General features: G+C 30.8%; 1 protein-coding gene across 1 annotated transcript; it reads right to left on the bottom strand.

Annotated features, from left to right (window-relative positions):
* Positions 1-284: 284 nt before the first annotated feature.
* LOC126681946 (polyol transporter 5-like) lies at positions 285-6,125 on the bottom strand. The gene is made up of 4 exons (XM_050377501.2): positions 6,053-6,125; positions 3,658-4,004; positions 1,871-2,833; positions 285-443 (listed from the first exon to the last, which is right to left on the bottom strand). Exons 1-4 carry the CDS (start codon positions 6,123-6,125, stop codon positions 285-287), a joined length of 1,542 nt encoding a protein of 513 aa, XP_050233458.2.
* Between the last annotated feature and the right edge of the window lie 10,592 nt (positions 6,126-16,717).

The raw sequence follows: 16,717 nt of genomic DNA, 5'->3' as shown, positions 1-16,717 counted from the left end.
TTTAAATTTATCGTTTTAATAGATACTATGCAATCTTTATTGAAATTATAAAAAACATTCAAAAAAATTGTCCTACTTTATTTTACAGTAAGACGCCATAATTTTTTTTTATTCCTCCTTTTAGTAATTGCTTTCTAATTCTATGTAACCATCAATTATTTCATATTTTAAATTCAACTATTAATTTTTTTGAAAAGGGTTCAAAAATTAAAACTTGGAGTAATGTTAAATAAATATATAAATTATACCAATTTTTTCAATTTAATCACGAAAATTAAAAAATGTCAATCATATGTAGGAAGTTGCATTTTTTTCTCAATTTGATACACGAGGTCATAATATGCTGATGTAACTGCCATAAATAACTTCCACCTCAGCAAAATCACACCAATAACTGAGTGTCGCGTCATTATATGTATCAAATTGAGAATAATTGCAAGTTCCTGCATACAATTGACACATTTTAAAGTTCGTGATTAAATTAAAAAAAACATATATAGTTTATGAATTTATTTAATACTACCCATATAAACTTTATATGAGACTTTTTAAATAAAATGTTATAAAAGTGACAAAAATTGTTTTTAAATGAGACATATATAGGGAGTATTATTTTTGATATTCCATCGAGAAAGAACTACAAAAATTATAAGATCAAGTATGATAAAATTTATAAAATTTTCAATTAATAGTATAAATTTTAAAATTATTTATAATTGTGAAAAATATAGAATCTAATCACTTAAATTTTTTTAGAATATTCATTTTTTTCATTGCGACCAAAATTTAGAACATAAGTAAAATTCAAATTTCGAGTTTTTTTATTAATTCTGATGCACTATTAGATAAGGTCAATATAATATAATACTAAAATGTAGAGAAAAAAATATGTATCATTTATATTATTATTGAAATTTATCAGTATTTCTTGCATGAAAAATAGTACAAGGAATTGGTACTCTAAAACATTTTTACAATAAACAAAACAATAATTTGACAAAAAAACATATGAAGAAATGTCAAAATTAATGAAAAGTCAGTCATTTTGTGAATAAATTCCTTCTAAAAATTACCAAAATAAAATGAAGTAACTACCAAAAGGAATAACTAGAATGTTGTAAGAGTATAAATACTTAAATGGTACTTCTAAGCTCTTATATATTGTTAACAATTTCCGTGGCATTTTCTTAAGCGCTCTTTTCTTTATTTTAGACTAGATATTAAGCAAATAGTTTATATAAACTGAAAAATAATGAGAACCAACGTACATTTTTAACAAAATAAAAATCAATGGTATATCAATCGTAAAAGAAACGGATCACATGAACAAATATGATGAATATCTTAAAGATAAGCCAATCATGGTATATAAATCATATTTCTTTATAAAAAAATAGCAATGCGAAAATATTCAATATTTGAAAATAATTCTAATTTGAATGAATTCTTATTTTATTTAGTTTTTATAGTTTATTTTTCATGAAATTTTTATTTTTATATTTTTTGTATTGAAGTTTTTCTTTTATAATTTCTTATATTGATTCCGCACAAATGTGCGGGATTACGACTAGTCAATTATAAATTTGGAGATTTGAAAGTCATCAAATATGCTTTCAATTAAACAAACATTTGAATTTTATTTAACTTTATAAATTATTTATATTTATCTTATATTACAGAAATAAAAATGTATAATCATGATTATAGTTTATAGTTGCCAATGTAATTTAAACACAAATACATTTTACGTGTATGAATTATTTTATTGATGAAATACTATTACAATGTAGAAGTGTGATAATAAGTGACAGCAATAAAATGGTGCCAAATATATTTTTTGTTCATCGCAAAACAGCTAATCAATATTTACTTGGTTGGTTTCTCTAATATTATTAAGGCCTAAAAACATTAGAAAAAACATAACAATGGTTTGTAGAAGTAGAACTATACCAAAAGGAAGCCATCGATAGATTGTTAGCGACGATATATGCATGAAATACCTCACTAATCTATGGATTGCAACTGCAAAACTGGTACCCTGAGAACGCAATCCATATGGGAAGGCCTCTGCATTATAAATGTATGGTATAGGCCCTAATCCTAAAGAAAATGATCCAGCAAGGGTGAATATGCAGAATATAGCAAAAATATTTTGGCCACCTACGAATTTGTGGCTGCTATAGATGCTGAAATACAAGACTCCAAGAAGCCCTAGAGAAATGACAGTGCCCGCGATACTAATCATCAACAGCCTCACACGCCCATACTTATCGAGCATTAGCATGGGCGCTAATAGAGCTATAGTCCTAAAACACATAGCGCATATCAACCCAATCAGTGCCTGTTCGTCTGCGATGATGTTAGCATAAACAAAGAAGGGAGTGCCAATAGAAATGAGACTATCTATTGCGGTTAGTTGTTGGATTACTTGTATGATATTCACTGACAAAATAACTCCAGCTATGGTTGGGGTTGGATAAAACAACTCCATCCAAAGAAACCCGCGTCCACGAACTTCTCTAGGAATGTCATCAACAACATCCCTTGAGTCACCGGCTAAAACACCAAGAATTAGTCGCATAATATTGATACGCTCATTTGCTTCTTCAGTTTCTCCAGTACATCTTATAATTGTTCGTGTTGCCTCAGCAATACGGCCTCGCCTCATGAGCCAACTAGGTGACTCTGGAATCAGTACTGATAAAACAATTGTGATCACAAAGGAAGAAGTAGCACTGATTATCACAAAAATCAGCAATGTTAAACGTTCGGAAACTACCGACATCTTAAGATCTAAAACGGAACCGAGTAAAAATCCGATATTGAAGAGAACCTGCAAATCGCAAAATAATATTTGATTAAAAGAAGTAATCTTGAAAAAAAAATATCAAGTAATAAAATATTGCCATATATTGCTCATTTTGGCATGTTTAAAAAGACTCTGAAGGCAATAGTTAGCAAATAAATTGTCCAATTTAGTATCCTTTTCTTTTGTCAATTTGAAGAGTAAGATACACTCTCAAAATAGAGAATGCAAATTGATTTATTCAGTATCCATTTTGCAAGTTTTATATAATTCAGTGTCCTCTCAAATTTAATACACTTAATATAGTAGTATGTTAATAATTTTTATTTATTGCATTCTCTTCACAATTCATTACGGATCGCAATCATCGCCATATGACCAACAATAAAACCCATCACTAAGCATACAACTTCAAAAAATGGTTCTCAAAACTAAATCCATAAATTTTCACTCACAAACTACATTATTTCTTTGAGGTACCATGGCTAAGTTTTATGTTGTTCCAAAGAAAATGAGGGAACTAGCTAGGGAGTCAAATAAACAATATGAGTCCGAGTCTCAATCAAAATATAAAAAATAAAATAATGTGTGACGGAGTGGTGTTCATAATTACTACTTACCATATAGTTTGTGCAATTTCTGTAACAAGTTCACTTTTAGCTAATAATTTACTTTATTGCTGTTGTAACTTAATGAACTTTTTATTTCTCAAATTTTAAATCATCAATAAGAAAAGTATAAATTATATTTAAGAAATGAATACCTAATACTCTATATCCAAACACAACTATTTCCATTAATTTGATGAATGTAGTAAGTAAAAATTCTAAAGATTAAATCGATCAACTAACCTCAGGAAATGATGCAAGGACACCTCGTACCGATAGAGGTGATAACTCTGCAATATATATCGGGATACTTAAGTATCCCATACCAATTCCAGTTCCGATCGCAATGCGACTGAAAACTAAAACTGTATAACTGTTGGACATGAACATTACCAAGACCCCAATGAACGACATGACGCCAGATAGAATTACCACCAAGCGTCGTCCTCTCCAATCTAATAATAATCCAGCTGCTAAAGATCCGGCTACCTCAAATGAAGTAGTAATTACCACAAAATCTATGTTGTACACATTTTTTATATTTAGCCTTGCCAGCAAATAATCAGAATTGCTAATCAGCATCACCTGATCTACATACAACATAACACAATTTAAAACATGTCTTGTATTTTTTTATTAAACGAAAACTAAAGAAACACAATTTAAATTAGATAAGTGATTAAAGAATGCATAAAATAAAATATGCTAAATTTTTATAGTTTTCTTAGGTATAGAGATTTGAAAACTTAACAAGTGATTAAGTCAGGATATTAAACATCCTGAGTCAATTACATAAGGATACCGAACTTCATTTTATTATCAAACGGTCACTAACTTATACCTTTTGTTACAACGGGGTTTATTTATATAAAACGCATCATTTCATGCTAAAATACAGGGTTACGTGGATAAATTATAAAAAGGGACATAACTCAATGACCTTTTTGTAGTTTACAAAAAGTTTCGTATATTTTTATAACAACAGTAACTGTTTTATATATAGCTGACTTTTTTGTAACAAAATTAATTTAGTATTCTTTTTGTAATAATAAAAGGTAGTAAATTCAGTAACTCGGGTAATATCCGACTAAGTCAGTTCACTGATAATCCAAAGTTTTTCTCTTTATTTTTGAAGACCAATTAAAACTATTTTTAGCAAAGTAATTTACAATTAATGGTCAGTGAGCCATCTTATGCAGTTATCAGTATGATCTTTCCTACAAAACTCTCTGTCATCACTAGTACCAAGCACACAACCGCCAGCCGTAGATTCAATTGAGTACAAATTCATCTTATTATCATAAATAATCTGAGAGAGAAATTGAATTTAAAATAAAATGTATCTTCCATATTTTATAACTAAAAAAATTAATTTTAGGAATGGCCTTTCCTTTCCTTTGAAATATTACTTATGAACAAAGGATCACTTATTCTCCAAACTTGAGTCAAAATATAAAAAAAGTTTAAAGCTAAAAAGGGCATTACTTATATCCTAAACACGTGTGAATTTGGTCAAAACCTCCCGTCCCTAATCTCACCGTAGAAAGTGAGGGCACACTCTCCGTTTTTTTAAGGTGGTTTTTTTGACAAGGTTGTTTTTTATTGTAAAAAAATTTAAAATGGTTCTAAATATTTTTTATTTTTTATTTTAACACCTAAAATTTTTAAAAAATAAAGTTTAATCCTTTTAATTTTAAAACTTAATATTAATTAAAAATATAGAGAACTTTTTTGTATTTTTTACAAAAACAAAATCAATTTTTTTTTTCCGTTTTTCAGGCGAGGAGGAGCAGCAACTTCTCATTTTTTAGAGGAACAATTCGCTCCAAAAACGAGCTCCTTTTTGTTTTGCAAGGAGTAGATGCTACTTGTTGCTCCTCACCGGAACAGCAGCTCCTCGTCTCAGGCGTGGAGGAGGAGCTCCTCCTCGCATGAAATTAAATAAAACAATTGAATTTATTTTTTGAAGGATAAAAAGATTTTTAATCTAATTTGTTTTAATTAGAGTTTAATTATAGTTAGTATGTAATTATAATTAATTAGAGTAAATTATGAGTTTTAAGAAACTCACTCTCCAATTAAAGTGTCAGGTAAGCAAAAAAGGTTTTTGTGCCAGTTTACACAACTTCAAGGCATAAGTGATCCGGATTTCCAGCTTCGAAGTTTTTTAATACTTTGACACAAGTTGAGGAGGGTAAAGTGATCCTTTGTTCTATTACTTATTATGGTTCAATGAATTTTTAAAAAGTATATAATATTTATTTATAGCTATAAAAGGAAAAAATACAACCCATATTAGTCACCGATTTTTAAGTAACAAATCTTTGATGCGTGACTTTAATTAGAAAACCATGAAAAAACAGAGCTTTCAAGATTAAGAGAAATTGATAGATTAAAGAATGGAGAAGCTGGTGAAGAAAGAAAAAGTGTTAAAAACATCATCTTTGGTTTTGAGAAGAGACCGCAGCTTTACTTAAATACCACCCCCGACTCTGTCCTACAAATTTAATACAGAAAATTTAGGCGTTTAACTATCCGTCCCTATAAAACAGCTATATATTTTAATTAATCCCTCCCAACCACAATGTTAAATATTTCTTATGATATCAATTTGGTTTTATATATAATAATTACTGACCAAATGCAAAAATGAAAAATAGCGATGAAGCTAAAGCTGCGCAGATTATCGCATAAAATCTGGGAACCGCCATTTTTACCTGTAAAGATATAAATGAAAAAAAACAATTATTGATGAACTAAATCATGTTTACACTATATTCAGTAAACCTCATCTTTTAAAAAATAGTTAACTAGTTTGAAGACTTTTCCAAGTCCAAAACTAAATTTTTAATCTAAACTCAACATTAGATTAAAGTCTAAAAAGTATGCCTTTAAATTATTTAAGATTTCCCTCGAAAAAATCCTTTATCAATGAATTCTAGCAGCGATCTAATTACTCAAGACTTCAGAATGAACGCTAAATTTTCTGTTAGTACTATTTTTGTTTCAAAAATGAATATTAAATGTCAAGTTTTTTGATAACTATATTATAATTTTAAATTCAATGGTAGATTTTAATAAAATTTCAATGAGTATGTAGAAGAATATTTTTCACGTTCGTAATCGTAACTATATCATCCTACGTACACATAAATTTTGACTATGTGAATTTAATGTAGAAAATAACTTTGTTTTTTCATGACAGCAATATTTCACCAAATTTACATTAAGAACTCAGCAATAAAGTCAAAATTACATTAATTGCACCTTATAGCTTATCCTACAATCAGAACAATGTGCTAGAAAAGAGGACATGGATGAAGAAGGACCAGCCAAGAGATTAGCAGGTATTAATTCTTTTAAATTCAACAATACAATTATTACCTGAACAGAATCAGCGCTAACACTATTATTATTAAACCAACAAATAATACTAACACTAAGCTGAAGCTCCTGAATTGCAAAGTTCACAAACCAAATTTTATGATGTTTTCACTGACTACCAATTTGCTAATTGAATTGCAAAGTTCATACAACTTGATTTCAGATATTGATTGCAAATGCAGATTTATGAATATGCTTGTTAATCAAAATGTAAAATCGTTTGATTAATTAGGGTTTTACCTGCAAATTGTGATGACATATGCTTGTTAATCAAACTGTAAAATTGCTCCTTGAAATAGACATAGATAACTGCAAAAATGAAAGAACAACAAAATCAATATCAAATGATTGAAAACATAAAAAATAATAAAATAATAAAAGCTAGAAGCAGAAATAGCTATACCAGTTGATGGAGTAGAAACCAGTGTAGAAATCCTAGAAGTAAAGAGCACTAAAATTATAAGAATATAGCGATGTGGATTGCAAATATTTGTATGGAAATTTGGAGCGTTGGCGTTGGCAGCAATGAGCGCCGGGGTTCGCATCGTCAGCGAGCGGCGGGGTTATCGTCAGCGAACGGAGGCATTTGCGTCATGAACGAGCGGCGCGATTCGCGCCGTCAGCAAGCGGCGGCATTCGCGGCGACAGTGAGTGGCGCGGTTCTCGTCGGCACTGACAGTTTCTTCTCCCATTTCTATCTCATATTTAGGTTAGGTTTTGGGCTTCAATTTCTTTCTCCCATCCTTCCATAGAAAACCTAAGTTTGGTCCTTTGTAATATTATCAGTTTATGAAGACACATGCTAAAATTAAACATAAATCTCTTAAAAGCCATCAACAAACATTTAAAAATAATTTTTCGAGAATTTTATAAAAATTGGGTAAGTGATTTTGAACCTTTTTAATAAAAAAATTATTGTCTTCTAAAAGAAATGACTATAAAAAAAAGTTTTACCCCTTTTAATCAAAATTGTAATTATTATTTTTTTCTTCAGAAATTTGTATTTAAGATAAGGCAACAATTTAGAAGTGTTGATAGATTAATTAAAACTGTTGTATTTTCTTAATCTAATGTAACCGTTTTCTATATATGTTACCTTATGTTGTAAATTTTTAAATTTTGTTGATTTCTTTGCAACGGTTTTTAACCGTAGCCTTTCTGTTGCCTTATATGTACTATTGCAACAGTATCAATAGTGTTGCTATGTTAGTGTTGCTGAAAGTCACTTATGTGGTAGTGTACAGTATAATTATCAAAAAGAAAAACAGCTAAAAATCAATATTTATTTGAAAATAAATTTGCTCACCATACAGTTAGCAAGGATTTAAATACAAAACCAATATTTTATATGTTTAAATAATTTAGATGCCCAATAGAATAAAAATAATGGACAGAGTTAAATAATTAAAATTACCGTGTATTTCTTCTTCACTAGGGCAAAAACAATGCAACCTCAGAGAAGAGTTTATATGGAATTCTGAGCAAATGAGAAAATTGAAATATGGTATTAAATTTTTGACATTATATCCACTATATATACTAACTGGATATATCAGTTTAATCTTGTCAAAATTGAATTTGTTCGAGTCATCAAAGCAGCCCTAGAGAATTTGTAACAAACAAATTGTGTAGTCTTTTTCCGTTTCCTTCTTTAAAATCCATCCTTATATAAAAGATGCAATGCTACATTTTCCCTCAAAAGTAGAAAAATTACTAATTACTGCCATTTGGTCACTAATTAAGATGATTATCTAGCTATTCAATAAAAAGAAAGTTGTCAATGGTCCATTCAAAAAGATACAATGTCTGGCTCTGGAAAATTGTTGCCGAAATTATCACTTATTTTGTAAAAATGTAACATTAGTTCTGATGCCATTCAGCTCAGCATTTCTTCGAGCATCTCAGAAAGCTTGAGGGACAAATTCATAGCTATCAACACTTATGTACATTTCCATTTCCTTAATGGCTGTATCCATGCATGCAATTATAGGGTTTATAATATTACTTGATTTTGATAAAAAAATACCTATATTACTTTATTTTGATCAGGGCCTAATTACTTAAAAAAAAACCCACCTTGTAACATTTATTCGTTTATACCCTGATCAAGGAGAAAGTTCGTTTGTACCCCTTTTTTGATTTTTTTATTTTCGTCTCTACCCTGAAGAGCTAATTTAACCTCTTTTCATTTGAAAAAATATTTAAAATGATCCTTTATATTTAGCTTATATTCTAATTAAACATTAATATCCGAAAGCGAATCCCAGGGAACAGTGAAGCTTCATAGGGTCTTTCTGTCCAGGTGCAGGTAGTCCGCATCAAGATGATCCTTTATATTTAGCTTATATTCTAATTAAACATTAATATTATTAATCATTTATAATACTATTTTCATCCTTTAATTAATTTAATTGTCAAAAATTTAAATTTTAGAGTATAGATGAAAACGAAAAATCAAAAAAAAGGTACAAATGAACTTTTTCCTACGTGAGGGTATAAACGAAAAAATATTACAAGGTTGGAGTTTTTTAAGTAATTAGGCCTTTTCATCAGTTTCTTTTTTCTTTTCCAATGCTGAATTGACAAGCCAATGTATTTTAAGTGCACAGTGGTTAATTATCTTTGCCTAGTAGCTCGATATTAAATTCTCTAGGTTACTGAGTTATTTGTGGTACTGAGTTAGTTTTTGTTAAAAAAAAGGATACTTAGCTATGATTTTATTACAACCGAAGGATACCGTCGTTAAAAACGATAACTAAATTTATCGTGAATTACAAAAAGGGTACCGCGTTAATATTTTTTGTTAAAAAAATATCAAGTTATACCTCATTTTGTAATTTTGACATATCACATAAGCAAAAACGTTGTGTTTTAAGCATTATTAGAAGACAATGACTCCTTTGTAGTAAAACCATAACCGAGTGACCTTTTTGTAATATAAGTTAGGCTTAATTGCGTCAAAAATCACCAATTTTCGCGTGTTTTTGGTATTTAACATAATTTATTTTTCTTGGCATATTTAACATTAACTTTCATTTTTTGGCATATTTGTCCGCGGGACCATTTTGTAATAAAAACGACGTCGTTTTGGATGTAAAACGACGCCGTTTTACATCCAAATCAGCACAATTTTTCAAAGAAAACGCAACCGTGGACAAATATGCCAAAAATTGAAAGTTAATGTTAAATATGCTAAGAATAAAGATTATGTTAAATATCAAAAATACCCGAAAGTTGGTTAGTTTTAGTGCAATTAAGCCTAAAAGTTAAATCAGTGTCCTTTTTGTAATCTGAATAACTCAGTATTGTAGAGAGTTTAATATCCCACATTAGCTGTATGCCTATATCAGCGCAAGCAAATTAAGGCTTTAAAATATGACACATCCATGCAACATTGCTAAAAAAATTATCAGTATACTATTTTGAGTTTTATGATTTTGCGAGATTCTCACAAAAAAGTGTAGTTTTTATAGAGATGAGGAATCACTCCCCGAGCCGAAGTCCAATACCACTGCCAAACTCCGGCATATGAGAATAATATTTTAAATTTGTGAATTTCTTTTTATAGTTTCTAGTCGCCCAGAGGTTTCGGATCTTTCGGGTCTTTGTATCACCTTCTGCATGGGTTGCTTGGTTCTTACTACCAAATTGTGGCTCTGGAAGTAGTATTTCAGTTTTTTTGCCGTAGTTACAATAGTCAGTGCCATTTTTTCTATTTTAAGAATCTGGTTTCTACTCCTTTCAGGACTCGGCTGATGTAGTAAATTGGCTTCATGTCCATGATTGCTTTGATCTTCTCCGAGTTCTCCTTTATTCCCCTTAGGGATATCATACATCCCAAAAAATTTCCTCCTTGTACTCCGAATGCGCATTTATCTGGGTTTATCTTCATTTCAAATTTATTCAGAATTTTGAATGTTTCCTCCAAGTCATTTGCGTGGCTCTCGGCATTTTTGCTCTTGATGATTAGATCATCTACATATACTTGGACTCGTTTTCTGATTTCGTCTTTGAACATGAAGTTCATAAGCCTTTGGTAAGTTGCTCCTGCATTCTTCAGCCCGAAAGGCATCGCCGTGTAGCAGTAGGTTCCACCCTCCGTGATAAACGATGTTTTTTCCTGATCCTCCTGCTTCATTTGTATTTGGTGATAACCATGGGCAGAGTCCTCCAGGCTATACATTGCATGTCCTGCTGTCGAGTCGACCAGTTGATCTATGTCGGGCAGAGGGTAATTGACTTTAGGGCATGCCTTGTTCAGGTCCGTGTAATCCACGCACATCATGTTATTCCCATTTGTTTTCTTCACTATTACCACATTGGCTACCCATTCATGTTAATGTACCTCTCTAAAGAATCCATCTTTTTTGAGTTTTTCAATTTTCTCGGCTATTATCTTTTGCTTTTTTCGGAGAATTTCTTTTCTTCTGTCTTATAGGATTCGCCCCTTCAGCCAAATTTAACTCGTGAGTTATGACGTGTGGATCTATTCCCAAAATTTCCGAGGCTTTGGAGGCGAATATTTTGACGTTCCTTTTTAACATAGTCACGATCTCCTCCTCATATTTGGGGTCTATGCCCACTCCCAAGTTCACATTTTTATCCCTGCCTAATTCCAGTTTTTTCATCTCGCCCTCGGGGGCGGTTTCCTTTTCTTCGATGTCGTGGTTCAGGATCACTTCGATCGGCATCGTTTTGAACTATTCTTGTACTGCTTTGTTATGACATTCTTTTGCACTGGTTTGGTTGCCTTGTATTGTGATGATCCTTTTTTCGTAGGTATCTTCATTGTGAGAGATTTTATGCTTGTTATAGCGGCCGAGTCGTGAGGAATGGTCTCCCCAAGATTGTATTGTATGGTATGGCGATGTCCATGATACTAAATCCTGTAGGTAGCTCTTGGTCTCTTCTTTCCCTTCCCAACTTAACGTCTAGAAGGATTGTCCCTATAGGTTTGATAGGAGATCCTCTAAAGCCTATTACTGGAGTGGCGTTTCTTTTCAATTCTGCATGAACTCTTCCGAGACTTTCGTATGCCTTCCTTGTCATCAGGTTAATCGCACTTCCTTCGTTAATCAGTATTCTTTTTACATTCCAGTGCTTGATTATCATGGCTATGACCAGGGCCTCATTATGGGATTTGCTGATTCTGCAAAAATCTTCTTCGTCAAAGGTCACCGGTGGAAATTTCTTTGGTTCCTGCATTCCCTGTTTTTTCTCCAGTGGGTAGTGTTGCGTGCTTATTAGCTTAATCCATCAAAAGTCATTTCTTCAATGAGAATTTATTTTTAGTTCAGAAAGAGCAACTTCTAATCTGAAGTTTTTGAGCTTTTTCCCACAGATGACTCCAATTGATGGAGTCTGCCTTCTGATTAATGATTTAACCTGCAAAACATGGTAGAAGTTAACCGAACGGTTGTGGTCCGATTAAATCTCCGATGCTAAAGTCAGTTTTGGCTCAAGCAGCGTTTTGTGTATATGAATGTAACTGTGTGTTTAGGCATGCCTTAAACTCTTTATATAGTAGTTGATGTATACCTTGTGGACTTTGAATAGGAAAGTGATTCCTATTTAATAGGGTTGGACCTTGAATAGGAAAGAGGTTTTTTATTCAAGTGGAAGTCTTATCCAGGAATATCTTCCTGAATAAGTTTATCTTTCTAAATTGGAGTTTGTGTGCAAATAGGAGAGATATTTCATAGATCTGTTTCTAAGGAAAATCTCTCAGGCGACGCGCTTTATCCGACTCTTTAGGGGATTATGTCTTATCTTTGTGATCCGGATTACTCCTTCAGTAAAGACGAATCTCGTGGATTCGGTTATCAGTTTTATCTGGCTTTTAGCCCCTTCAGTTAGGAGATCGATATTGTCTTTGAGGATGAATCTTGTACGGCTAGACCCCTACTTATGGTAGGATTCGATATCCATCAATTACTTCTAATAAATTAATAATTTGATTATTATTTCATATTTTCTATCTATATTCTATATAACTAAGATACACTACTTTAAATTAACTACTATTTTATTAGTTATTTGATATAATATACTTAAATACAGTTTATAATTAAAAAAATAATCATCGATTAAATATAAATATAATATTTTGACGAGTCACTCTACGTCTCGTGTGAAACAGACACTAGTAGTTAAAAAAAAGGGAAACGATCATACTAGAAATTTAGTTTTCAAAAGACGTATACTATTTTGTAGGGCTGTACAGAAAAAATTCAAACCAATTAAGTCAAACCAATTTAACCAAACCAAACCAAATATTATGGTTAAAAAGATTGTTGGTTTGATTTTAGTTTGGAAAATAAAAAAAAAGTAATTATTGGTCTGGTTTGCGGTTTCAAAAATTATAAACCAACATGAATCAAACCAAACCAATATATACACATACATACATATTTTTATTAAAATTAGAAATATTATAACTTCAAAATAAAATTTCTTTCGCTATTTTTTAAAACTGTACTTGACAAAATAATATATTTAAATATCATCTAATGAAATAACTATTTGTATATCTATTATCGACCAATAAATGTTATATTTCTATAATATTAAGATATTATATTAATAAATGTAAAAATTTATAATATAAAATATTTTTTTATTTACTAGTCATTATTATAGTTTGTTACATAAATATCACGTATATTTTTATGATGAATAAATATTTATTAAATTTTTAGATTTTTTTGTCTTAGATGATAAATAAATAATTTTTTGATGATGGTTTAAACTGGTTTAAAAAAAAACAATTATCAAATCAAATCAAACCAATTTTGCTGGTTTTTAATGTGTGTGGTTTGATTTTGATTTGAAAAATTACCAAATCAGTATAATTGGTTTGAACTGAAATATCAATGATAAACCAATCAAACCAAACGATGTACACCTACTATTTTGAACTAATAAAGATTTCAAAATCCTAAACAATATCTAATTGATATTAGAATCCAACTATATCACAGTATTTGTCCTTTTCAGAAAATCCAAACTTAAAAAGATGTATTTAATTTAATGCAGTATCAACAAAGTAGGATACGATTATCTTTTGAATAAAAGATATTGCCAATTTTATGATGATTTTGGTCCTAAATAATTAGAGCATATAAAAGCCCATAGAAGTAAACTCTTACTAATGCATAAGAAAAAACATATGACAATATTATTTCAAATGAAGAAAAAAAATGTCATTGCCAATTTTATGATGATTTTGGTCCTAAGTTTGCCTCTGTTGGTTGCTCCATGTATGTATGATCGAGATTGTTATTTGGCTTGCGTTGATCGTTGCATAAAACATACTTTTCCTATAGAGTTGTGTGCCCGCCGATGCAAAAAGCCATGTTGCCATTCAATTGATCTTTCTACGACTATCAACTATCAAAAATCTATGGCGCCTATTAAATGATATAATTTTTGTTTATATATAAGGAATAAAAAAGAATTGGTATCTTTATATTTTTTTAATTGTCTCTCAATCCTAACACAATCCTCTATTTATCCAACTTATCTTAAAAGCAAAATGCTAAGAGCAATCTATTCTAGTAATTTTATAAATTTTTCTTTTTTATTTTAGTTTTACAAAATTTCAGCAATGAAAATTTAAGCCTATGATTTACAGGAAAAAATCCCTCATTTGTGTCCCTACGTAATTTCTTACACTATTTGTGCCTCCAAATGCAAATATTCCAATTTTATGCCTCTTTTTAAGGCACTTTGCAGAAAACTTATTCAAACTGCATAATTTTTCCATGTATATCGTGGAAGTCTTCTGCAAACTGTTTTGATTTGTTGTAGGGAATCAGCCAACGATTCCCTGCAACACGGCAGCTAATGATTGAGTGAAAATTTACCAAACAATTATTATCAATTCCCGTTTAACCCTGAGATTTATAAACCAATCCGTAAATTTCTAACCCTGAAATCTCTAACCACTAAATTTTAAACTCTAAATTCCTAACTCTTAAATCTCTCTCTCTCTTGTGAAAAATCTAGTCGTCTCTCTCTTTTGAAAAACCTCTCAAATCCTAGTAAGTTTTTTTCTTCTTGTTCATTTGAGGGTGGTTTTTGACCATTTTTGGACAAAAATCACCTCACCAATCTCTCAAATTTAATTTTTCTCATAGTTTTTATCTTTAGTTTTTGAATAAAGTTTCTTTCTTTGCCAATTTTGGTCTAGATCTAGAAATTATTTTCTACCATAGTATTTTAATTGAGATTAGATCTAATTTAATCGAAATTAAGAGTAGTTTTTTTTTCATCTTTCAAGATGAAATTGTTTTTTGCGGTGCAAACGACTTGGAACTCTGAAACAATTATAGGCAGCATCTGACGACGGATTTCATCAAGTACAGGTATGTTTTGTGTCAACATCGATGTTGTTTTTAATCTTCAAGAAAACAGATGTATCATAGTAGATTCCATAGAACGTTCAATAAATCTAGATTTTATTATTAGATCTAGTTTTAGTCTACAAATTTGGGTAACCCTTGGTGGTTAGTTTAGCCCTAGTCGATGACTGTATTTTTACAGCTCTCATCATCTTTTCTAGAATAGTTGACTCAGTATGTTGAGAAACCGTTCATGTAATTTTCGTTATTATTAATGGAAATTTTAGCCTTTGTTAAAAAAAAAAAATTCCTAACTCTTAAATTTTAAACCCTAAATTCCTATCCCCTAAATTCCTATCCCCTAAATCCCTAACTCTTAAATTGTTAACCCTTAAATTTTAAACACTAAATGATTAACCCTTAAATCACTCCCCTCCAAATTATTGACACTTATATTCTCTAAATTTTTAACCCTATATTTTATGAAATTTGATTAAAACTCAAAACACAAAATAAATAATTGAGACAATATTTTTATTGAATTTAATAGTTGTTGATTTAATTATTAAATTATATTTTTACTTGTTAGTTTAAAAGTTATTATTTGGTTAAACAATACATGCATCCAGCTGGTAGAAAATCAATCACAAATAAATGAATTTAAAATATTTATCTAATAAAATAAATATACAAATAAGTTTATACAAAAAGTATGATAATTTAACTATCATAGCGAGGATTTACTGGTATATATCTTTGGCCGCAAACATCACGCATGACACTTTTGCCTCCTGCTTGTGCTCTGCGTGCGAAAACGTCGCTCTTGTCCCTCACCACCATTATCGTCGTCGTCATCATCATCGTTGTCGCCGCCGTCCTCCTCAAACCCTCAACATCCGCAGGTATAGAGTAGACCTGAGCTTGCTGCATAAATTATGTAGGCTGCATGGCATCAAGTGGTAGGTTAAAATTTGTCCACCGCTGTTCTGGATCTCTGGGGATATCTGATGTGGACTCTGAAAAAAACGGATGGCCTGAAGCGATGTCGGAGTGTATGAGACGACATTAACTGTAGGAGTTGAGTAACCGTGTGATGAGAAGTCAGGTGCCGACTGGTCAAACTGAGTAGATGCATGCCGAAAAGGAAAATATGGTGCATACTGAGTAAATGGCTACTGAAACTGAGAAGATGATCCAGGTTGGTCATGTTGTGTTTTTGGTTTTGAAGGGTTATTTCAAAAGCTAATATCCCACATTGGAAGTTTAAAAGACTATACTTGAGTTTATATAGTATTTTCTATCATGGGCTAATAAGTGTGTTGAGGGGAAGGGAATGGGCTCGCGCCCCCCCCCCCCCCCCCCTTCGGTGTTGGACTTGGGTGTGGGTGGATGATTGAAGAGGAAATTACACCATTTACCAAAAAAAATAAAAATAATTACAAAAGTATATGTTGACTTTTTTCATTTACAAAAATATTAATAATATTTACAAAAGTACAAAAAAATAAAAAAATAATATCAAACATACGGTATATACTGTGGGTATAATGTTAGTATACTAGTAAACTAACATTATA

The sequence above is a fragment of the Mercurialis annua genome, linkage group LG5 (genome assembly GCF_937616625.2).
Source record: "Mercurialis annua linkage group LG5, ddMerAnnu1.2, whole genome shotgun sequence".
Lineage (NCBI taxonomy): Eukaryota > Viridiplantae > Streptophyta > Magnoliopsida > Malpighiales > Euphorbiaceae > Mercurialis > Mercurialis annua.
The sequence above is the reverse complement of the archived record's forward strand: the minus strand, read 5'-3'. Positions and strand labels throughout refer to the sequence as shown.

Coding starts and splice junctions, on each gene's coding strand:
- LOC126681946 (XM_050377501.2), bottom strand. CDS start 6,125: ATGGCGGTTCCCAGATTTTATGCGATAATCTGCGCAGCTTTAGCTTCA. Junction 2,834..3,657: donor TCCTTGCATCATTTCCTGAG/GTTAGTTGATCG, acceptor TGCGATTTGCAG/GTTCTCTTCAATATCGGATT. Junction 444..1,870: donor ATATTAGAGAAACCAACCAA/GTAAATATTGAT, acceptor AATTGTATGCAG/GAACTTGCAATTATTCTCAA.